This window comes from Mytilus californianus, unplaced genomic scaffold (genome assembly GCF_021869535.1).
Source record: "Mytilus californianus isolate M0D057914Y unplaced genomic scaffold, xbMytCali1.0.p SCAF_11, whole genome shotgun sequence".
In the NCBI taxonomy this organism is placed as follows: domain Eukaryota; kingdom Metazoa; phylum Mollusca; class Bivalvia; order Mytilida; family Mytilidae; genus Mytilus; species Mytilus californianus.
Window position 1 is genome coordinate 49096184 of NW_026262593.1, and position 25182 is coordinate 49121365.

A 25182-nucleotide genomic window follows, 5' to 3' on the forward strand; every position below is an offset into this window, starting at 1 on the left:
TAAAAATGAAAAATAAAGTAGCTAACTTCCTATTCGGCTTTTTACTTTCTCCTGCAAATTAAAGTGGTGTTTAACATATAATATGACATCTTCTTAATCGGTTGAACGTGTATCAATGACGGAAAATGTGTACAAATATGTATGTTTGGTCTTAATGTGAATGTGTGTCTATTTGAAATGAGATACTATAAAAACTGATACGATACTGTAAATATCTGTTCTTAGTGGGTGTTTTTTGCAAATCAGTAAATAAAAAATTGACTTTTAAACTTAAACCAAATGAGAGATCGCATGTGGATATCGTTCTCGTGGACTTGTTTTTAAATATATACGGGCCATTACATTTGCCAAACATAATAAAATTATAGCAAACGCAAAAAAAGGATAATTCGAATAAGAATGGATTACACCACAACAAAAAGATAAGAGGACGGACAAACACGACTTTGAAAACACTACGCTCCCAACTGGATTTAAGATCCAACAAAAAAGGGAACACACTCATGTGGTCTTGAAGTGTAAACAGTTGTTGGTCGACCAGTAAATACGTAATATAATATTAATCTGTCAAGAAGGTGGCCACAATTGCAAAAACTAATTTTCCTAGGGGTTCTCAAAACATCCAAAAATATACATACGATATACAACATATACAATTAATAAAAATCTAAGTTAGTAGTCACAACACCTGATTCAAGAAAGTGTTCAAAGATTCTCATTGAAAAGAAGATTAAACTATCTATTTGAAGTATTTAAAAGGATTTACAATATTTTACTTCTGAGGGAAAACAGTTTGAATAAAATTACCGAACTCCAAAGTTAATTAAAAAGGGGAGTCCACAAAAACTGACAAAATCAAACGTAAGACTATATCAACCAACGAAACAAATGGAATACAACTCTCGATTTCATGACCTGGTACTAAAGAATTGTTCCATATTTGTGCACCTGAGTACTTTAATGTTTTCTTTACAAAATTAGTCTTTGGCTTTGGCAGGTGTAAAGCTTTATTGTCTATGGACCGTAACTGATGATTTCAAACATGTACATATAAATCGATACATGAAGATAAACCATACGGATGCACGGTACCAAAACGGATGTTAGCCATGCATCAAAATGCTGAGAAAGATAAGATGAGTCATACGTTAACATAGTATCAAAGAAGGATTTAATCCTTGTGTTAGCATAGTGTCAAAACGGCAGTTAAATGATACGTTAGCATGGGGTCAACAAGGGGAGATAAACCATTCCACAGCATGGTTTGAAAGGTGAAAGGAAAGTTAAGTTTAAATGCGATTGATGTTGAAAACGGACAATTAAACTATATTGAAGCATGGTTTTTAATAAATATAACAGGTAGGTCATTAAAAGACGCCGTTCGGGATGAAGAGGAAATGTGGACTGACACGTTCTGGAAAATGAGGGTAAAGTGGATGTAGGGCCTAAAATGTTGTCTTGGAATAGCCACCTTCGTACCCCTAAAAGTATTGTTGCAAGGGTACTTAATATGCAGAGAGCATGACACTTTCTCTACACGAGGCATCAGATTTACGTCCCCATTTAGGCTGACCGGACGTGACAGCGTATTTGTAAATCCCGCACAGCCAAATGGACGCCCTATTTCGGCAAGAGTTTTAATGCTAGTCAGAAGAAGACCAAGAGTGACCATGCTTCTATTTTCGAAGTTCCTGGTAATTGAATTGTATACAAGTTTCTTCTAATTTAACACTTTAAATTTTGTATTTTGATTCCATTCGGCATAATTTCGATTTTTAGGACTGTATTGTACGAGTAGTTTTACTTCATTCGTTTACAAGAATATCGATTTCCGTTTGATAGAATAAGTCAAAATCTCACATTTTGAAAAGACATATTCTGTACTGCTCTTAAAAGGAATAAAACGGTTTTTGATGGGTTTTTTTGGTGGTATGTCATGAAGTATTCGCCAAAGCCATACACACTACACCCATGAAGAAATTATATTGTACTATTGCTGCTTGTATCGTCTATCATTTAAAATGTATGAAGGTTTTCATGTTTAATTAATATTAGCATGTGTAATGTATGATTAAATATTTGCAAAGTTGGTTTTACAGAATTATATCGTAGAATATTTATTTCATATGAAGGTGCAGAATGTTCTTTTTGTCATAGAATTTGACATGGGATGAAACAGATTCCATATTCTTTCCAGATCAAAAGACTTCAAATTGGCTAAAAAAAGAATTAAGTTGTGGAGGTTGCTGACTTTAACTAACAACTTAAACGCCATAATAAATGGTCTACTTTTTAAGGTTTTCTAGTATGAAACTGGACGGAAACATTTATATTTCAAATAAAAGAGTATATCAATAATCATCAACAAACATTCATATTTTTTTATCGGGTCAATCTTTTTTCATCACCATTGATCGTTTAAGAAAACATATATGAATGCTACGTAGGATGGTTACATTTCCAGTCGCTATTGGCTGTACTACTTTTTTCAGTCAAGTAATATCCATCCTTTTCTATCTGTAACTTATTTATACTAGAAATCTCTTGAAACCACCAACTGGAGGTGAGAGGAAGGGAACAGAAATATGAGAACAAATTATGATTTTTTTTTATCGTTTAACAAAAATCGCATATATTCGAAAACAAAAAATTCTAGTAATGTTTTGAGGAAAGGTGTTCATGGATCTTCAGGTGTGAGCAGAATATTTTCTATGGCGCTGAATTCACTTTTGACAACAGTTATATGTATGCTTGTAAAAACATAGCAATTTCTAAAAGGGAAAAACCAACAATTCATTTGTAGCGTTTTGTTTTAAATGAATGATACTGTTTAAAACTTACGTAATGATAACATCGTACACATGTGTAACGCTTAAGTACAATATCCAAACCTGCTGCATTTCACTATTCTACGCATTGGACATGTTGAATAGTTGTTGCTTGCACCAAATGTCCAAAATAGGCATAACTGACAAAAGTAAAGAGATAAAGCGCAACGAAGACACTTCATGCCTTGAATTACCAAGAAAACGTTTGTGTAAACATGTAATACTAATTCTAGGAATTAACATTAGTAAAAATGATTTGTACAATACTATGTGATACAATAAGTGATAATTATTATCTTGCATTATACATGTCAAAAACAGGAACTTGTTTTACCACACTAATTATATATTAATATAATTGAAACATACATGCAGTTCATATTCAATGTCATGTTTGCATCATGTTGAGGTGCTAAGAACTATTGGAAAACACAAAAGAACCAAAATATATAAAACTGTGAAAACACCAAACAGGAAATAATCGAAAAATTCTGCTAACTCCTTGTTGGTGTACGGTGTAAATTGCTTACTACTCTCCAGGCAGACTCTTCCATCTTTTGGTTGGTCATTTTCAGTAATCTGCCTTTGGTCAAGATGATCAAGATGATTTATTCTTCCGGCTCTGTGCTTTAACTTCAAGAATTTCCTTGCCAAGGAATGCATCCATTTTGGTGCCTTGTCGTGTTCTGGTTGATGGAAAAGTCTTATGATAAATATCGTAAAGATAATCACAAGAGAGGCCATTCCTAATGTAACTGTTAGAAATACCACTGCAAAAAGAAAATGAAAACAAAAGTTTTATAAGATAAAAATATCACAGTTTTACTAATCTCTCTTGATAAAACGGAAACTACATCTTTAGAAAGGCAAGTGAGATTTATAATATACCAATTTTGACGAGATTGTCACAAAACTTGCCAATGTCTATGCACTAGTAAATGAAATTAAGTCTTAATTGCTCATCTCATTTTTGATCTTGCAATCATCTGAAAAGTCTGAACAATAAGTAATTCTTTAATAATGAAGACAACACAATTATTGTGAATGCATATTTTTTACAAAAAATGTAACTTTACCAAGAACAGAAGTATGTTTTGATGTTGTAGGCATACTGTCTGAAAATAACGTCAATAAAACCGCCAAAGCAAGTAGCACTGTCAGAATGTATCCGATCTTGTCTCCAGATTCAAGTGGCAGAAAAAATGTAACGAATGTTAATACGGCAGTTAAAATGGTCGGAAAAATAACGCTCATAAGGTAATGACCATAATATCTTTTAAACTCCATTTGAAACAAAAGTTCCGAAAACTTCAGATTGCCTTCAGTTATATTATATGTTTTCTGGGAGGTTGTTGTTAGGTTCCATTCTTCATCTTTGTTGTATTCTTCTAAATTTATTTGAGTATCGAGGAATTCTAAGTTGACAACGTCTGCAGGGAAACCCCAGCTAGCTAATTCTATGGTGCAAGTTTGACTGTCATATGGAAAGTACGTGACATCCATGTCACACGCCGTGGATAAAACAGCTGGTGGTTCCCATTGTACTTCTCCGTTATATTGTATTCGGACTATTTTTTCGGCACCAAGATTTTTCCGTAATTCCACAATACTAAGATTGAAATAAAAAGTTATTTTGTTAGATATCTTTTACGCATGAAAACAAGAGAAAACATATTATTGTAACGTATCAAATTGAAATTAGCTAAAAGATGATGCCATCGTCACAAATATACAAAAGACATTTAGAAACTTTTACGTATGTGTTTATTCATTGCCATAGCTCGTTATTATCTTCTTTTAAGTAAAATTCTGCATTTTTATCCAAAACGATTTATGCGTGTATACACGTAAACAGTTCTGTAAAAGATAATAACCCTCATTTGTTCAAGTGTTTTTTACATTTAATTATTATTGAAGTAAAATGTTTGAAACACGTACGAATTCTGCACAATCAATTCAGGGTGCCAGACCTGGTCCTCGGGTACAAATATATAGTCAATATTTCCATAAGATGAATTTGTCCATGATAATCGACTGTCAATCCATACCTAAAATTTCACATAACAGGTTAAGCTACAGTAAATCATCTAATATAATTGCAAATGTAAAGCTACACTATATGAATATATATACATGCATAATAGCCTAAAAATATATACCAGATCGTCTAATAACGACGATGTCGAAAAAAAAAGGAAATACTTTAAAAGTCTTCGGATGTATGCAACGATACTGATAAATGATAAAAATATACAAACAAGATGAACAGGGTGAAACTAGAACTTAAATATTAAAGGAAAAAATGTCAAAGAGATAATTACAAGGACAAAGGCAAAGGGATTGGAACTAGCTTTTTTTGGCAATTTGGAAAAGAATCATTACACAGACACAATATTCCTCAACTTATTATGAGGACGAGTCTGAGATAAGATAACCGATCCAAGTATTATTTAAAATGAACAAAAACAATTCTATAAAATTTTATATAAACTAATTATTATCCATCGTTACTGCAATCTCGCAGGAACACATTTTTACAACATAACAATTCTTTTATTACTTAACTTAAGGAGGAAGAAGTCGGTCACTGTAGGGGACCCTTAACAATGCAGGAATGTCTATATTGTCTTACATAAATGAAGAATTCCAAATCACCTGGTAACGATGGATTCACTGATGAGTTTTATAATTCTTTTTGAATGACATTAAGATGCCTCTGGTAACATGTCTAAATGAGGCCTTGGATTATGGAAAATTCTCTATCACTGAAATACAGGGACTCATTACTTATATACCAAAGGAAGGTAAGTCAAAAGGAGTAGATTCGATAAGGCTCTAACATGGCCCCTATTTCTAATCAAATCAGGATTTATTGACCAATTCTACAATGAATTATAGCTAATACAATGACTAGATATGAAATATGTCCGTTTGTTGAAAAATGTACGTACTTTCGATCTAATCATGACGTCAGAACTAGCAATTGTTTGATTTTCAATGAATAAATATTTAAAACCGTTAAATTTCCATTGATTTTTGGACAAGAAACATAGAATACATGCGTCGCCAAAAAAGATCATTTAACATAATGTTTGTAATTACATTTTATATATCTGACTTGAATATTTTGGTTTTTTTTCGAACGATGCGATCTATGTTTCACAAGCCATAATGTGGTTAAAATCTGGACGATTTTGTCAAATTTTACAAAATCTGTACTTTTGACAACGCTTTTTTGAAAATAAAACTTTGATTTAAAGTAATTCTTTCTAACTTTCTCACAAGTCTTTTCGTTAACTTAAAACATTTTTTATCTTGAAACAATGAACTTAATAATCGGGGCCAAATATGGTCCTTAAAGAACTTATTTCTTTTATCTGAGGAACAGGCAGGCTGCTATTACACATTGCAGTGTTTAGACTACAGCAAGTCTAGCAAATAGACGCAAAAAGTGAAGTAAGATATTATAAGCCAAACACAAAAAGTTTTTTTTAAAGGTACATAGGCGAATGTACCAGTTTTATTTATTTTGAAAAAGCTTCCGACACGGTCAAAAATCTTTTATATTAGAGGCGTTGCAGATTTCTGGCTTTAAACATACATTTATAAGTTGGATAAAGGCATGCTACTGTTATGTCTCTAGCGCAGTGTTACATAACGGATATATTTTAGAAATGTTTTCCTTAGAAAGGGTGGTCCGTCAAGGGGATCCTTGATCTCCTAATCTATTAATAGTAGTGTTTGAATTGTTCAGTGCAGCAATTATAAATTACCCTGAATGTTTATTGAGTGAATATGCGGAAGATTCTTCCTTAGTCCTGGATGGTGATGAAAAGTGCCAAAATCAATGTTTACATGTGTTAAATAGATTGTCAGAATGTGCTGGTCTGAAGTGTAATGTTGATAAAACTGAAGCCATTTGAATTGGATATTAAAAAGTTCGTATGGAAAAAGTTGTTGTTTTTATTTTGAGGTAAAAACTATAAGTATATGGGTTGAGCTTGCGAAAGTGGATGAGACTCTGTGTCATTTCACAGCTAAGATAACCAGAACCAGTATTAAGTCATTGTTAAATACACGGGCTTAGTTATAAAAACTTTAGTACTTCCAATATGGGTTCAAGTTCTGACCGTCCTCCCTAACCCACAAAAAAGCGTATTGAAGGAGATTCAGAACATATTCTTTCCTATTTTTATTGAAAAGAAAACAATATTAGTAAAAAGGTCAGTGGTATGTCTATTTGATGGAGTCTTAAGAGTCTTAATATTGATTATTTTTGCTATAGTGTAAAAATGTCTTTGTTGTATACATTATTACATCCACAAAATAGCTTAACATTGGGAAGTTTTGCTGCTAAGTTATATAAAAAATATTCGGGGGAGACCAAAATTTTCATTTAAGTCAAGTTGCACAATAAGTTTAAAGTTGAAAACAATACTGATATGCTTACCCAGTCCACATGGCTAAACTCAAACACCAAAATAGATGGCAAGATAATTTTGAAGTTAAAATATATTGAAAATTGTGTGTGTATTTTTTTATCAACGATCTGGTATCAGATAATAATGCATTAATTTGATATGAAGAATTTAAAAAAGTATAATATCAATACTAATTTTGTTGAATTTAAAGGTATGATATGGTCAATTCCAAAAAGATGAAAAAGTGGGATAGAATGTAGTCCTAAATTAGACAATATTGAAAATAAATTGGTGGATAAAGTTAAAAAAGAACCGAAATCCTGTGAAAAAGTTATCAATTTTTTTGAAAGATGATAAAGTATTTGCTTTATCTTACCGTAATAAATGGGAAACAGATTTTAATATGAAGTTTAAAGATTGGATTACTATTTATTCCATGTCTTTTACAATAACCAGAAATTCATTAAAAACATATATATTTGAAGATTATTCATAGGGTTTTACCATGTATTTCATTTTAATTTAAATGTAAATTAAAAGAAACTGAACTTTGTACTTTTTTTGTTAAAAAATCTGTGATTTTTTTTCACAATTTTTGGGAATCTAATGTTGTACAAAATTACTGGCTATACATGATAGACTGGATTAGAAATTATACGTTTTCTTACCCTTTAGCTAATTAATTAAAACCATAGAATGTTTTAATAATTTGTCAAAATGTAGTTTTAATCATGTTTTTTTACAAAATATAATAATAAGTATGGGTCATCGGACTTTTTTTCACGCTACAGGTTGTGCAAAATTGTCAGATTTTGTATAGATTATGCATGGAAAGTCCAATTTTGTATGATAGAAAAAAAACTACGCCATTAGCATGACCATAGAATGTTCAGATAAAATGTGAGAAGATAGCTCTTATAACATGCTTTCAGATAAGAAAAAGAAAAAATTGGGTGATCGGACTTGTTTTCTTGCTACATATTAAAATAGGTAAATTCACAACACTTTATATTATAAAAATTACTTTATCTGAGCTATCTCCCCTACAATCTGAGTTATCTCCCCTTATGTGTTTATTTTTATTAAAAAAACAGCCGTAAATATGATAAACACAAAGTTTTCTATATTAACATGAACAATCTTACACATGAATTACATACTACTCTCAAAATTTGCACCGTTCATTTAAGACCTAGACCAATCTGCTACTTCAAAATCCAAGATGGAGGAGGACACCCCAGCCACCTTAAAAAGTATATATGTTGTACAAATGCAGATAGAAGAAATATTGCTCGGAAACTATGGTGGGATTGTATATATAAATGTTAGATATGTATGTTTCCTAACCCCCGCCCAAAAAGTTAAAATAAATCAGAAATTGCAGTTGTTAGAAGCAGCATTTAAGTGTTATGTAATTTCTATAATTTGTGTCTAGTACTGTAATTTGTAATTTGTAAATTCACATGTTTCATCATGAAAATCAAACAATTAAAGAAAAAAATGAAATAAAATTGTATTGACAATTTTGTTTGTAAAAGTAAAACCTTTCGTCTGTGTCTGCCCTTGTTCAAAATATCATCAAATATTATGAGTTCTTAGTGTGCTTTAATAGCTTTTTTACTCAAGTAAATGTATGCTTTATTCTATATTCCGGCTCTGAATTAAAAAAATGCCAGTATTGGGATGTCAAAAGTGCCTATTCACGTCTACGTAAATATCGAGATGTAAACATACGCAGCCATGCTTACTAAGTATAGAAATTTTGTTTTATTTTTTTAAGTGCAAGATTATAGAACAAAATATTTGTCAACACGATTTCATTTCATCTTTTATCAGTATCGTAGCACACATTTTAGAACTTGTTTTTATATAAATGTAAAAAAGTCTGAAAAAAATTAACCAGCAAATTTAATAGGCACCAGATCACTAGAATTGATGATCATGCACAAAAAAAACCCCAAAAAACAATAGACATTTTTAAATATTGTAACAGAGAGGCGAAAGATACCAGATGGACATTCAATCTCATAAGTCGAAAATAAACTGACAACGCCATGACTAAAAAGAAAAAAACCAACAGACAACAATAGTACACAAAACGCAACATAGAAAACTAAAGACTGAACACGCGAACCCCACAAACAACTGGGGGTGATCTCAGGTGCTCCGGAAGGGTAAGCATATCCTGCTCCACATATGGCAACCGTCGTGTTGCTCATATTAGTACAAACCCGGTAATAAGTCTAATTCGGTAGGTCACATTCGGCACGACACTGAAGAAAGATAATTATGTACGAATGAGAAAAAATAATGTTGTACTGACAAATAATGCCATTTAATAAAGTTTGTTGTTTAATGTGCCAATATTAACAATAAATTGAACAACTCAAATATTGAAGAAAATAGAGCCAATGAAATAATTAACATGTATCTCCTAGGACAGGGTTGCCATACATTCTGGTAAATACATGTATAAAGGACGATTATTTTCAAACAGTTTGGCTGTTGAAAAATAAGATAACACTGAGTCTTTGTTGGCCAAAAATAATGATTCCTAGAAAGAAAATATGCAAGGATCATACTTTACATTTGCTCAACTAAGGTCAAGTTACAGTAAATGGGCTATGTGTCAGATTTTGGCAAAATTTTGCATACCGCTTACCACATCTTCTTTTTTATATTGGCTCGTAAACTTTAACTGAAAATCGAAAAAAAAATGCCTTTATCTTCTTGATTCTCTGAAATATCACTGATCGAATTGTTTTAAAAAAATCATATAAAATTGAAGAAAAACTTTCTTAAATTTGTCTTAAAATAATCAAATCTCTAATTTCAAATCAATAGATTTAAAAAAAAAAAAAACTATATGTTGTTGGTACACACATTTCTGTTTTAAATTATCTGAACTAATTGTACGGAAAACTTTTTTTTGAGTAATGGGTAAGGTGAGAAAAAAACCCACAAAAGGCCGAAATAAGCGTAACGTCATCGCATTGAAAACCATAATGCGTCGACTTTTTAACGCTACCAATTAGGTAACAGATTGGTTAGTACACCAAAAACGAAGTCGGTAAGCATATAATTATTTCATAACGGAAATTTGTGTATCAACAACATATTGTTTTTAAGCAATAGTAATATCAGTAATCAGTAATATTTCAGATAATAAAAGAATAAAAAACATAAATGCATTATTTTTTTCGATGTTCAGTAACAGTTCAACGAGCCAAAGTAATATGCAAAAATTTATAAAACTCGGCTACATAGTTTCTTGACCTTAAAAGGTGTTGAAAATAAATGGAATTACTTACCACGGTAAACCATCCTGATGTCTCAAATATTTGTTCCTTTATATCCTTAAAAAGATAAAACAAATACAAGATAAGACAATTTGTAAAACAAATAAAAAGTAAAGATGTTATTAAACATGTCAGATGATAATGGCAACCTTTAAAATGAAATTTATGAATGAACAGAATGAATTTTCTTAGAAATAAATCATATGTTGTGAACAAGAGAGACTAGGATTCAATGCTTCGTTTTCCTTATTTCTGCATATACTTTTAAAGACGTATTATTAGCTTTTATTATTTAATTGAATATATTAAACATTCTGTTTTTGGGAATATTACAATTTAAGAACTTATTGTATACATATTGATGATTGATCGGTACGAGAGGATAACATAAAACGAAATATTACTCTCTGAGCTTTGTGTCAGAGTATAATTTCATCATCGTACTAACCAATGACAAATTGGCAATTTAACATGCTGTATAAAAATTTAGATACCTAGTTCTAGACTACTCTGAGTTAAAGTTAAGGTAAGGTTTGCGTACACAGGGAGATAACACAAATTCAAATAATTAAAAAATGGAGGGACCCGCCATTTTGAATTGCTTTGATCAACCAATGTTCGATTACTACAATATTACCGAAAATAAAACAACACCTACCTCAAAATCGCCGTTTTGATGTGATTTGATCAAAATTTGAATCGTAGAAGTAACGTTATGACCTTCAGTTTGTTAGTTTTCATTTATATGACGTCACCTTTAGCCATAACGTCTTTGTGCAAAAACTATTCATGAAGTTTCGCGGAATTTTATTTTATTTCATAAATGTACATTTTAATGCCTCCGCCATAGCAAAGCAGGCATTGAGTTTTATTCTTGTCTGTTTGTACGTCCATCCGTATCATAGTGTACGTCCGTTTTTACAAAATTGGTTTCCGTTCTCTAACTTTGGTTGCCTCAACCAACTGATATGAAACTTATGCACAATGCTTATTACCACAAAAACACAGAATAAGTTTGAATTTTGATGTCGTCACTTTTACACATCTAGATTTATGAGGGGTCGGACAGGGGGTACCTTTTTCCTTTCTCCCATGTCCCTTCTCTTGTCTCCCGCCGTAAAACCTTAAATGTATGGGAAGCTCCTTTCACAATATAGAAGTGTGGTTTATTCTTTTTTTATGGATGCATTAAAAATGTGTCTTTCAGACACAACTATAGTATTGTGTCGTCCTTAACATGCCTGAACTATTTGCCACCGGACATTTTACAACCTCTTATCAAACAAACTTCTATGCATATCAGTCAATTTTGAAGCAATTTATCTAAAAGCAAGGATGGTAACATGTGTCTCTACACATGCACGGACCAACTATAAAATCCGGGAAATTGTTAGTTTTTAGTCTTTCTCCGTATATAAGAGCTCAAAATGAAGCTCCAGGTATTTTTATGAGGTCGATTTCTGAATTTTTCGTCTCTGTTCTAAACCTCTAGTTTGCTTCAACCAAATGTTATAAAATTTATACGTAATGCTTTATAATGTTTTATGTTTATGCAAGAGGGGGCATCATCAGTGTCCCATGGACACATTCCCCATTTATTTCAAGCTCTAACGTATTATTTCTTTTTGTAACGGATTAGAATCGGAATAACATTACTGTGGTTGAAGAGTAGCCACAATCAATTTTGATTTGACGGTCGCAAATTTCCGTTTTACTGTCTCCGCTACGCATCGACAGTAAAACTGCATTTGCGAACATCAAATCGCAAATTGACGGTATGGACTCCTCAACTACAGTACCGTTACTCCTGTGAACTTCATTGAACTGATTTTAATTTAATGAAAGTATGTGGAAGATTTTCATATTACAGGTCTACATAACTTCATTTCTTATTTTATATATGAACAATACATATACGGCTGGTCATTTGTATTCCCGGGCCATATTCTGTTTCGTCTATCATCATGTATAGGAGCATGTAGTTTGTTTGTTTAGTCAAAGACTCCTAATCTGAACATCATGTGTAACAATTGGACAAATCAGATTTAAATGAATGGAATAAACACGGCTGCTGTAAATGACTTTACTAGTCAAAACTGATGTTTTTTCATCAAATTTCTGCATACAAACAATTTACCAAACATGGGGCAATAAAGCAATTATGGCAACCTCAACGGAGTTGGGGTGACGTATTGTTATTCTACGTTTTTTTTCTCTTATTATGGCACCCTCAACGGAGTTGGGGTGACATACTGTTATTCTACGTTTCTTTTTTTTCTTATTTTTCTTCCACACATTTTGTCCGTGCGAGTTCTTAGAATCCGATGGACCAATGTTGATGGAACTCTACTATAATGAGGACCCCCATGTAAAGTTGTGCACCTTGCTATGGAATGGTAAAAAATGGCCGCCGTTTCCATGGAAACGGCAAAAATGCGAAAAAAATCAAAGTGTTCCAAACTGGAAGAAACTCCACAGGAATGGTAACTGGCATGTGCTGATTTGCAGTTTGACTGCGGAATTTTCAAAATGGCTGCCGTTACCATGGAAACAGCTAAAATATCAAAAATTCTAACTCTTTCGTTATAAAACCAAACTAGATGAAACTGTATGAAAACGTTACCCAGTATGCTAAGATGTCAAGACAATATTTGAATAGTACAAAGTGGCCGCCGTTGTCATGGAAACTGGGGGCAAGTTTTACATTGACCCTATGGGAAAATGCATAAAATCAGCATTTTCTTAAAGAGTATTTCACCAAAGTCAATAAAACTGTATTGATATATAACATGACATGTGGAAATCAGATGTCTGCTTCTAGAATTTTGGAATTATCCACTGTAACCATGGAAACAGCAAAAATGTCCAAAATTTCAAAAAAAATAAAAATGTTGCACACCGGATGAAACTTTACAGAAATGGTAACTGGCATGGGCAGAGTTGCATTTTGAAGTTGGAATTTTCAAAATGGCCGCCGTAACCATGGAAATAGCAAAAATCAAAATGATCCAAACTTAATGAAACTTTACAAAAATGATAATTTGCATGTGTAGATGCACTCTTTGACTTTGGAATTTTCTAAATGGATGCCGCTCGCCTGGCAATGGGGGAAAGGGTGCCATCCGCTATTGCTTGCAATGGCAAATCTAGTTTTTATTATTCTTCTTCCACACATTTTGTCCGTCGTGTTTCTCGGAATTTAATGGACCAATGTTGATGGAACTTTACTATAATGAAGACCCCCATGTAAAGTTGTGCACCTTGGTATGGAATGGTTCAAAATGGCCGCCGTTACCATGGAAACTGCAAAAATGTCAAAAATTTCAAAATGCTCCAAACTTATTGAAACTTTACAAAAATGTTAATCAGCATGTGTAGATGCACCCTTTGACTTTGGACTTTTCAAAATGGCTGCCGTTACCCTGGCAATGGGGGAAGGGTGCCATCCGTTATTGCTAGCAATTACAAATCTAGTTTTCTTTACTTTTAATGGCAATTAGAATGCTATCCTAATATTCAAAATATTACAGTTTGAAGCACTGAAAGAAAATAAGTGTTTCCTTCAGAATCAGAGTCTTGTACATGTATTAATACAAAAGAATGACCAAAGTTTAACACCTCCCCTTCGACTGATAGTTATGGGCATAAAAGTCAATGGTAGAAATCAAAAGTTCAATGTAGGATAAAAAAAACTTAATTCACATAGTTTTTTATCCCCCCCCACCCCACCCCCCCCCCGTCCCCCCCCAAGCTCCAAACTTTTTGTTACAAGACAAAATGATTCTTTGTAAAAAGATGCTATTAAAGATGACTTTCTTCTTTGCAGATCAACAAAAAAATTATTTTTGTGTTTTAAAGAAATGACAAGATGAACACATAACGCCCATTTCCGTAAAAACAAATTTTGGGACATACCAATTTTATTAGCTCATTATAATGCAAATAGTTAAATCCTTAAGTTCACAGTTTTTTACAAAAACGGTGGACCCGGAAAGGGGATATTTTTGGCTTTTTGTTGCCATGGCAACGGAATTTTTTTAACCCAAAAAATTAAAAAATCTTATTTTTAGGAACTTTTTTAAGAACTTTTGAATTAAAAGTTATCATTAATGAATGGACCACAATTATTTATACATGTTTTATTCAGTTTTATTTTTTTATAGTCACTTGCATATATTATTATTTCAGAAGAATTTAAATACAATTTCCCATAAAAAACGTCAAAAATCGCAATTTTGAGCTTTTCACTTGAAAAAACGGGACGGGCGATTTTCGATTTTTTTTCATTAAATGAACAAAATGATGTATCATATTGGTATAATATCACTAAGAAAAAAATCCAGGTATCATGCAAACCTTACCTTAAGTAAACTTTTGACATTAACTTTGATATATTACTTTTTTACAACTTTGTTACTAAAGAAAAAATTACCAACGTAGTAACCTAAATCTTGTTTAGCATGTTTAGGTAGGAATTAATCATACAATACCTGTCTGATTCAAATACAAAATTCTCTGAAGCTTAAATCATACTGAAATTGTTGAAAAGAACTTTGCTGTGTACAAAAACTGAATGACAATTATAATTTAGATATTGCTTGTTTGATACAATATTTCTATTGTGCCTGTATTGTACTATTATCTATTTCCCATTAACAACTAAACCATTACACCTTTAAACAAATCGTACGTATTTTAAAGCTAGTAAATTGCTTTGGAACTAAATCTAATAAAAGCTATACATTACTGTTGATTTGAATGTGTTTAAGTGTGTTGACTATTGTTTATTGTTGAAGTGTATCCGTGTTGAATTTAGTATGATTGCATAAACTAAACCTGATGAAACTCGGATTATACAGTTAACAAAACATTTGATAAGTTTATGAAGACACTCTGAATAACACTTTACGATTGAATTTGAAAATGCTTTTTCATAATCAGAGGCTAATAACTAGAATAATCAAACTGAAATATAAGAATATAGTCATTGTGTATTATGTTACCTTATATTGAACATGAAGATAAAATTACTAATGGTTTTCAAAGTGCAAGAGAAACCTACAGTGAAATTGTCTTAGTTGATTAACATTTTGAATTAACTCACATTTTAAACGTGTTTGTCCTTGACGGTATTTGTATTTCATAAACAATTTACCATCGATTGATTAATGCATAATAATGTGTTCACCCAATTATAATTACGTTGTTGTTCACCTATATAATATGTACTAGTATATATAACTGTAAAAAAAAATACGAGCCGGCACGAATAAAGCACATAACCGTAATGTACACGTTTCACGGACATTCATATAGGTCATATTACAATTTCATTAAAACTTGCTTTTGTCTGGGTTGGTTCTTCAAAATGATAACATATTGTTCTTAAAGGGAATATAGGTATAGAAGTCCAGAGTGGAATACAATATTCAAGATCAAATCTAGTGAGTGAAAATGATATCTTAATTGGTTTCCAATGACGGGGATTATTGCGTCAATTTAAAAAAATATATATTTAAGGGCACTACTATATCAAAACTTTGACACATTCCCCATTTCCATTCTCAATTTTATTATATGTTATCGACTTGAATAGCCGATTTAAGATTGGGCTACCTTTAACGGCGTTTTATCAATATCTATACAAGTAATGGTTCGTACTACTGAAACGGTCGTTTTAAACTGAACAACTCTTAAATGCATGTATTTATTACAAGGTAAAATGTCAAGATCTTTTTCAGTTGTTAATGTAGATTCAATGAATACCGCCATCTTGGATTGTACAATAGCAGTACACAATCGGTCTACTTCTTTGCCTAAATCTTCAAATTTTGAGACAGATTTGCAATTTATGTGCAAGACTGATATTATTTGTATAAAGAAAAATAAGTGATTCATTGCATTATCAAAAATGTTTAAACAAAACCAAATACAATGTGTTTATGTTTTTATAATCAATTTTAGGGGGAGATAACTCTTAAAGTTAAAAATTCCTATACAGGGATGATAGTGAAATTTTCATTTTTTACTTGTAGCAAGAAAACAAGTTCGGTGACACCGTTTTTACTTTTTATTTTCTTAAAGCATATTGTAAAACTTATCTTCTCATATTTCATTTCTAAATTCTATCTCATAGATTTCTTTTTATTCACAAACATGTGTTTATTCATGAACAATTTTGCACGATTTGTAGCTTGAAAAATAGTACGGCTACCCATACTTTTTATTATATTTTGGAAAGAAGCATTGAAAAATCTTCATTTTGGCAAAGTATAAAAAAATTCTATCTGAGGAAATATATACCGATGATCCATCTTAAGTACATCTTCAGTAGGCTGGCTACCGCGAGCGATTCTGTATTGTACAGTACTGGTTCGGGTAATGAAGAAAAGAACGCCTTCATTTGATTCAGTAGCGTTAAATATGTTTTAGTACGAATAAGTCCATTCGTTGTCCAGTACCGTACAGTTCGATATAATAATATCAGGATAGCTTCCCTTTGTTAAGCATGAGGATCTCAAAGAAATCGAAATACAATATTGATTAAAAAAATAGCAATGGCTCAATTAGCAAATAAATATTAAAAAAAATCATGTGTTGTATGTGTGTAATGTATGTTTACACAGTTTTGGCTACTGGTTCTCAATTATTAACAAAACAAATTTTATATGTTGGTTTTCGTTGCACACCCAAATCTGTCACTCGTTCCGTTGGTTGATAACGATTGATTTTGTCAGTTTCCCATGGACTTCCCCTTTTTTATTAAAATTTACCTTGGAGTTCGGCATTTATGTAATGCTTTTTTCTAGACAATTAAACGAATCAGTTGATATAATTTTAGAGGAGCGCAGTGATAACAACGTAGAAAAAGATTGATTAGCAAAACTGTTTTTAACATGCCAAATTAAAACTTATTTACATTTTGAAGACATTCCTGGTTTGTGATAAGATTAAAACACAAAGTTTTAACCAATAATACGTGTATGTTTTATAAAATAGTTTCAAATCTTCAAACAGAAAATAAAGGTATCTTTATATAAGTGATGATGCATCGCATCCGGGCAATTCAGATGCTCTTGGATTGATACTAAGCTAATACCTAAACCATTATGTGATAAAACTATAGTTTGAAGCAGTTTCACATAAAACAATTTCACGTACAAATGTATATCCCTCTTACATACTCACTAGAGAAATGATATGTCAAGCAAAATCAATAATACCATTTTCTATGAAAATCATGGTCATATCGAAACATATTTGTCTATTTGCATTTTTTTAAAATTTTTTAATATTTGCATTTTAATGATACTTTTTGCAGATTTCCGAAAACACAAACTGAGAATGTACTTACCAAAGAATTGAGAGCCAGCAAGGTGTACTCTGCCTTGACAGTTACTGGGTAGTTAGGTAGGACTAGTTTATTGTAACCATCATCAGTCTGATTAAATAAGAACTTGTGGATTTTATTTGCGTCGTTCACAGTGTAAGATGTCGAATGTATCAATAAATCTAGAAAAAAATATTCATTATTCATTATTTTAAATTACTGGCAGCTGCACTATGTAACCATCACCATGATCATCGGTCTGATTATTTTCATTATTCATTGTTTTAAATTACAGAAAGCCACAATATTTATATACACACATAAACATGCATGAATACAACTGACTTGTTTATATTGAATATTATGCAATTGTTTGTATGTGAGTTGGGTGCTTGATTATCTGTTATGCAAAAAAGATACGTTGTGGAAACGTTAATCAAAATAATGGACATGTATCTTATTTTATGTCAATCTCTTAATATACGTCGAAAATCAGTTTTGAATATATCTAACAAAATATTAAAAATGTACCATAAACACCTGAAAACAACAAAAACATAATGATATTTTATAGCATAACATCCAACGAGGTCCCCGACTTAAGACATGTACTTTGCGGCGGGATAAATCCAGTATTTTACAATATCAACCAGCTTTTTTCGACAACAATAAAAGCAAAAGGTACATAAAAAACATCCAATCATTGATTGATTGGGAGTTCCTTGTTTAACTCTAGTTCCAATCGTTCAATACACTACGGGTTTTCTACCCCCATAGAAACTTTTCTAAATTTGTAGATGAGTCTTATAAAGACAAAGTACTAGTAAACTATATAGTACTCATATGGTTTTTTCGGTCATGAGTTCTATGAACATATTATAGAGTTAATGACACGTTACTTGCTGTAAACATGTTTTAATTATTTTATATATTGACGCTTTATTTTGTAGATTTTAACAACGATATCCATATTACTAAATTGTGCTCCTATGAAATATTTTTCTAACGATACGATATATGTCATATTTGTCAATCATATCTGGCGTTAGTACCGTTCAACAAAGAGAAAGGAAAGGATAACGGAAAATTGCTTTTGTATGTTATACATATAAAGAAAAACATATCTGTGTATACCTGCTGTTCTCTTAAAACATTTGTTATTACTTTTTTAAAGTATATAAACTCATCATAGATACTAGGGTTAGCATTTCGAACGTCAGACGCGTACGCGTGTTTCGTCTGAAAAAGAAGCACCAGTAACGTTCGAATAAAAAAAGTTTGTAATATATTACTTACAAAAATCAGAATAATCGATAATTTTTCGATCATTTGAAAATAATTTTGTAATCGATCATTTATCTATTACTTATGATAGTTATCTTGCAACATGTTTTTCAATTTGACTATTTTTTGGGGTCCTTTATGGTTATATACCTCCTCAAAATTTTATTTTATTATACATTATTAGCTTTCAAATATTCGACTTTGAGCATTTCTGATGACGGTAAATCCAATTCAATTTATAACGTGTGATTTTCCTTTTTTTCAAAGAAAGCAAACATTTATTTGCACACCTGTCATTTATACAATAATTGGCTAATAACATTATGACCTTTTAGGTACTTCCCTCTTACATACCTATACAAATTAGTACAAACAAAATTCCTCTTCTTGTGGAGAATCCTGTAGACATAATTTTCCGATTAAGATGTTAAGCAAGAAGCAAGTACAGTTATTTTTTCTCAATATATATTATATTTCGATTTAGTATTTAGTAAATTATTTTACCAAAAGCCACTATATTTTATAATGTCTCTACACTGTTATCGGCATCTTATCAACCTATAATTTTGTCTTTAAATTACGGCAAATGTTAAAATAAGTCACTGGATAATTTTTAAATCCTAAAACGGGAATGCATGGATTTTATATATGTTGACGGTTTTACCTCATGGATCAAATCACAAAAAGGTGGAGCCAACAACCACGTGCACGAAATAATGTTATTGATAACAGACGAATAATATTTAATTTCTATATCCTGGTCAAAGCTATTTGTTAAGCATTAAACCTTGATTCTTTAAATATTGATCATAACATTTATTTTGGAACAAGGAGTAAAATGGACCGAAAAAAAAGAAGTAAATATATTTCTCTTTTTAATTCCTTGCAATCAATTCAATTTGCAATTATATGGCATTATGTATTTAACTTGAATTGTCTTTATTTATGAGAATTTGCCTACAAGGAGATATAAACTTTAATGTCTATGTCCTGCTAGATACCGTCTTAAAAGCACTCAAGCATGCTTCTTTGTAATTGATCACAAAGAAATTTTTCGAATATTAGATTTCTATTTCCTGTTACTTTCTTAGTGAGAACAAAGACAAGTTTAGAAATAAATTTGATCTGACAAAAATACCAGTGTTCATATCTTACAATTAATTCTTTTTAAAATATATATCAGTAACCACTAGTCCACCAATTTTTTCTACTCTCATTAACAGTAATAAAGAAACAAAAAAAAAGTGATATATTCTAAATACTTTAAAGGTATTGTAAATTTATTTACACAATTTGAGCTTTGGTTGAAGTTGCCATTCATTTAAATAAATGACACAGAAGAGCGCCGTAAAGTGATTTGAATTAAAGTAATACTTAACATTCGTTAATGCAATTTATGGAAATATCCGTCAACAAACTTATAATTATTCCTTATAAAAATGTAACCAATTATTAAAATGTTATGCACAAAGGTTACTTAACTGTAGCGACTCGTAGAGTGTTCTTATATCAGTTTTGTTGACGCAATGCATTTTGATTAACATGTATCTAATAAACAATGCCTTATCAAACACGTCGCTGTCAGGCTTTTTTATGTTATCGTTTGTGGATGTAGAATAAATTAGTATGTTGGTGTCTTCTTCTGAATCGTATTACATTTGTCCTGCCATATAAGAATAAGGAGATGTGGTGTGATTGCCAATGAGACAACTATCCACGAAAGTTAAAATGAAGTGGATATAAGCAATTACTGACATTTGTGCGACCTTCAACAATGAGAAACAGCCAAACTGTATATTCGGCTATAAGATAGCCCGACAAAAACAATATGACACATTTCAGCTGAGGACACTAACTGCATAATTTATAACAAAACAATTCACGCAAAATAAATATGACAGTCATTAACCAACGATACACACTAAACTAAAGGCTCCTGACTTGGATCAGGCACATACAGAATGCGGCGGGGTTAGACATAGCTGAAGGCGTCAACCCTCCCTTTAACTGCTACAGTGGTGTAACAGCAAAATACAAGAATAAACTATGCAAAACAATAAACTAATAACATGACATCTGATTATTTGTCTGCACTTAAAACGCGTGCGGTCATCTTTCTGATCATCGCCTCTTGATATACTAAACAGAAGAGACACGTTTGTCATGTCAGAAAAAAAAATCTCGGTAGTTTGACAAATGGATTAAAATATACTTTTGAAAGAATACGATAGCGATAATTCAACAGCTGATGCAGTTTCCTTGTTTAATAATTAATACTTAATAGGCCCTACAAAGCAGCTGTTAACAAAGCAGTTAGAATATCTATCTTTTTCTTAATCTATTTAATATTCCGATGCAGTATTTAGTAATTTATTTTATCAAAGATTAATATTTTTATATTGTCTTTTCAGCTAGAGTCTGTAATTATAACATAAAAATCTATAAACATGAAAACACCGACATTATATAAAAATTGAAAATTTCGACAAATGTTTAATTCATGTAATGTTTAATCTTTAAATCAGGAATCAGGAATGCAAAGCTTTTAAAGGTTGACGATATTATCTCCTTTGTTAAATCACAAAAAGGCTAAACTAAAACACCCGAACGAGAAATCTTGTTATTCAAAAAAATCAAAATTTGACCGACATTTATTACCTACCGTTAACCTCCAGACAGAAATAATGTTCGATTATAATTTCCTTTTAAACATATTTATATAACGTTCTTTCGAAGTAATCACAACGATATTTTTTAAACAAAGAAGTAAAATTGGTCCAAATAATAATAGCAATTTATAGATTTTGTATTTCATGTTTTTGGCCGTTGGGTTTCTGATCTGAATCATGACGCATTTTTTTTTCTCAGCCAGACATTTGAAAGCTTACTATACTGTATAAGTCATATCCATTGTTGAAGGCCTTTATATTGACACTCATACCAAATCTTCGTGTTTCGATGTTAATTAGATTGTCAAATCAAATTCAGCAGGCCAAACTGCTTGACACAATTTATAACGTTGAAAGAAGGATATACGCCGACATTAATCAATTAGAAAGCAACAAAACATAGTCAAAGAAGATATTGTGTATTTTAAACAATTAAAGTAGACTTATTATTCAATAAAATAAACTATTTTACAGACAATATATTGCACGGAGTCAGGACAATTTGGAAATAAATCATATATTATTATATATATATAAGAAGTGAAAAGTACGAGTTCCAACCGCGGTCGAGGAGGTCGTAAATAATCAGATCTACTCTAACATTGATAGGTTGATTTTCCTGGCACTTTAGGAATATTCTAACACCTAGTAATTCTTACTCATAAGAAATTCGAAGGACAAAGTATAATTTACAGTTGTCCCTATACACAAACAGACATATCTAATTATAATTTCATAGTGATTGTATGCTTCTGAAAATAGAATAGCATCCTGTAATTATACCGAAGAGATGAATAGAGGATATTCCTGTACACTGAAACATACTTTGTGTATTGAAATTAGTCGTCCTTGTTTAATAACTACGAGAAACTAAAATTCCCGTAACGAAAGCTGATTTTAAATCAACAATATTTAGAAGAGGGGGTAATAGGTCTGTGCAATGCTAGTCGGTATTACCATATAATTGAGAAATGAAAAGTACAGGTTCCAACCCATGTCGGGGAGGAAGTAAGGAATCAGTTCTACTTTTACATTGTTGGGTTGCTTTTCTAGGCACTTTGTTCTTGCTTTTATGTATACTGGTATTCGTCTAAAAATGTGACAACTCTTCGGCAGACGTTCTCCATCGGATAACCTGCGGTTAAACAGGGCTGTTACCCTAAATCATATATACTTTGTCTCAGACCAACAATTGTAGATCGATAAAGTTGTTTAGCGGGATTCAATTCGCTGCATTTGAGACATCGTGGCAACACCGCCTGCAATGTGTCCAGTGCCTTAGACCATTCGACCAACTAAAATATATAAATATATAGCTTTCTTTATTCAAATAATGCATTTACCCATTGGCTTAATCTAGAGTTGTAACACGTTACATGATGTATTTTTGCAAGTAGATGGAATATACCTGGCAGATCAGCTGTTTTCGTCTGTCCTAAAGGGTGATCATTTAATTAAACAGACGAGAATTGAAATTAACAGATCATGTTAACATGGGTACCAGAAAGCAAGGTTTCAAGTGGAACATGTGAGATACAAGCATGCTTACGATAACGACATTAAAGCTTACGAACAGTATCAACATTCACTTAATTAACACTATATGGAAGAATAATGTTCGCAATTGCTATCTCAAAGGAGTCAAATTCAATGTATAGAACGCACACAGTAATGATTTGTAAACGAAGGATGAAAACAAACAAAACTAACAAATGAGGTATTCTTCAAAACATGTTAACCCCGCCTGTCACAAGTCAGGAGCCTCTAGCCATTGCTAGTCTTGTATGTTTTTTTAAATTTTGGTTCATTTATATGTGTCGGAGTTTAGTGTGAAGTCTATTTTCGCTGAACTAGTACACATTTATGCGCCTGTCCAAAGTCAGGAGCCTCTGGCCATTTTTTAGTCTTGTATATTTTTTTTCAATTTTGGTTCATTTATGTGTTTCGGAGATTAGTGTGACGTCCGTTTTCGCTGAACTAGTATACATTTTTGTTTAGGGGCCAGCTGAAGCCCGCTTCCGGGTGTGGGATAACTCGCTGTGTTGAATACCATTTGGTATTTGGTGGCCTTGTGCTGTTTTTTGCTCTTTGGCACATCCCCCGTTTCCATTCTCAATTGTATATAGTTGAAGCGGAAAATGTTAAAGATTTTAAGTGGACAGATTATTTTCGCACTATTCTATATACTTATTTAATCATACTTTGTCTAACCCGGTTTTTAAAATTTTTAATTCATAACTACAGAATTGATGAAATTCGATTTACATTTAATACTATCAAACATTTGATCGGATACACATTGATAGATGGACTGTACAATGGCTTTTCACAAGAAAGAAAATTATTTTATTCAATTGGCTTTTGATTTTTTAAATATATATAATACATTTGACTTTGTTTAATTTGATAGGGAATATGACATATGAATAAAAGAAAATACTCATTTAATACCCTGCAAAATAGTTTTCTTTAGCAGAGCTAACAGCAAACGTACAACTAAAAAGCGTTACAAAAGAGGAGGTGACAGAGGAGGTTTTAAGCTAGAAACGTTTTACGTGGCTACAGCAAAGAATCCATTCGTTTGAGCTTTTGATTTTGCCATTTGATTACGGACTTTCCGTTTTGAATTTTCCTCGGGGTCGGTATTTTTTTATTTTACTTTTTTTTTACCCAAGAATGACGACTTTTGTCAACAAAACAACTCCGAATCAACGCTCTGTCTAAATCGTGTGAATGAACGAGTAACACGTAAAGCAGCACAATACAAAAGCAACTAAATTTTCTTCAAATTTGATAGTTATGGATTTATTGTTGACAATCAGACTGTAAAAAATGGATTTATTGTTGACAATCAGACTGTAAAAAATCGTTTAAGTGAAGAGATTTAGGAACATAGTATAAAGCCTTCTGAATTAGTTTTAAACACTGTAATATAAAGTTACATTATTCCATTAATTCAAGAGCCTCCATCAGTTTATTTGAATAATAACAGATCGCTTTTAATAATTCTTCATTTGTTTTGAAAGCTTTTAAAGAATTACAAATAATTGATTGTATTACTGAAGTTTAAAATAAACCATCTGTTATGAATCGTCTAACTGTGTCTATCAGTAGTTAAAAAACTGAGATCAGAGACTTAATAATAAATATGTTAAATAGCATATCATAAAATTTGAAGGCGTTAAAGACGCTAAGCAACACATAATAAAGCGTGTTTTTTTCAAGTTTAAATTCGATTTACGTTCCTGGTTGCAAAAAATAGACTGATTTGGTTTTTTATGGAATCGCTTATCTGATGTTATTGCCAGTCTTTGTAAGATTCAAGCCATTTAGAAGAATTTCAAAACATGG

The 25182-nt window shown here is 31.6% G+C and overlaps 1 protein-coding gene across 1 annotated transcript; it reads right to left on the reverse strand.

Annotated features, from left to right (window-relative positions):
* Positions 1-655: 655 nt before the first annotated feature.
* On the reverse strand, positions 656-19756 carry LOC127720238 (acetylcholine receptor subunit beta-type unc-29-like). Its single transcript, XM_052226727.1, has 6 exons — positions 19517-19756; positions 17903-18060; positions 10561-10605; positions 4767-4876; positions 3905-4437; positions 656-3598 (listed from the first exon to the last, which is right to left on the reverse strand). Exons 1-6 carry the CDS (start codon positions 19569-19571, stop codon positions 3228-3230), a joined length of 1272 nt encoding a protein of 423 aa, XP_052082687.1. The 5' UTR covers positions 19572-19756; the 3' UTR covers positions 656-3227.
* Between the last annotated feature and the right edge of the window lie 5426 nt (positions 19757-25182).

Coding starts and splice junctions, on each gene's coding strand:
- LOC127720238 (XM_052226727.1), bottom strand. CDS start 19,571: ATGTCTACAGGATTCTCCACAAGAAGAGGAATTTTGTTTGTACTAATT. Junction 4,877..10,560: donor CATCAGGATGGTTTACCGTG/GTAAGTAATTCC, acceptor GTGAAATTTTAG/GTATGGATTGACAGTCGATT. Junction 4,438..4,766: donor GAATTGATTGTGCAGAATTC/GTACGTGTTTCA, acceptor TTTCAATCTTAG/TATTGTGGAATTACGGAAAA.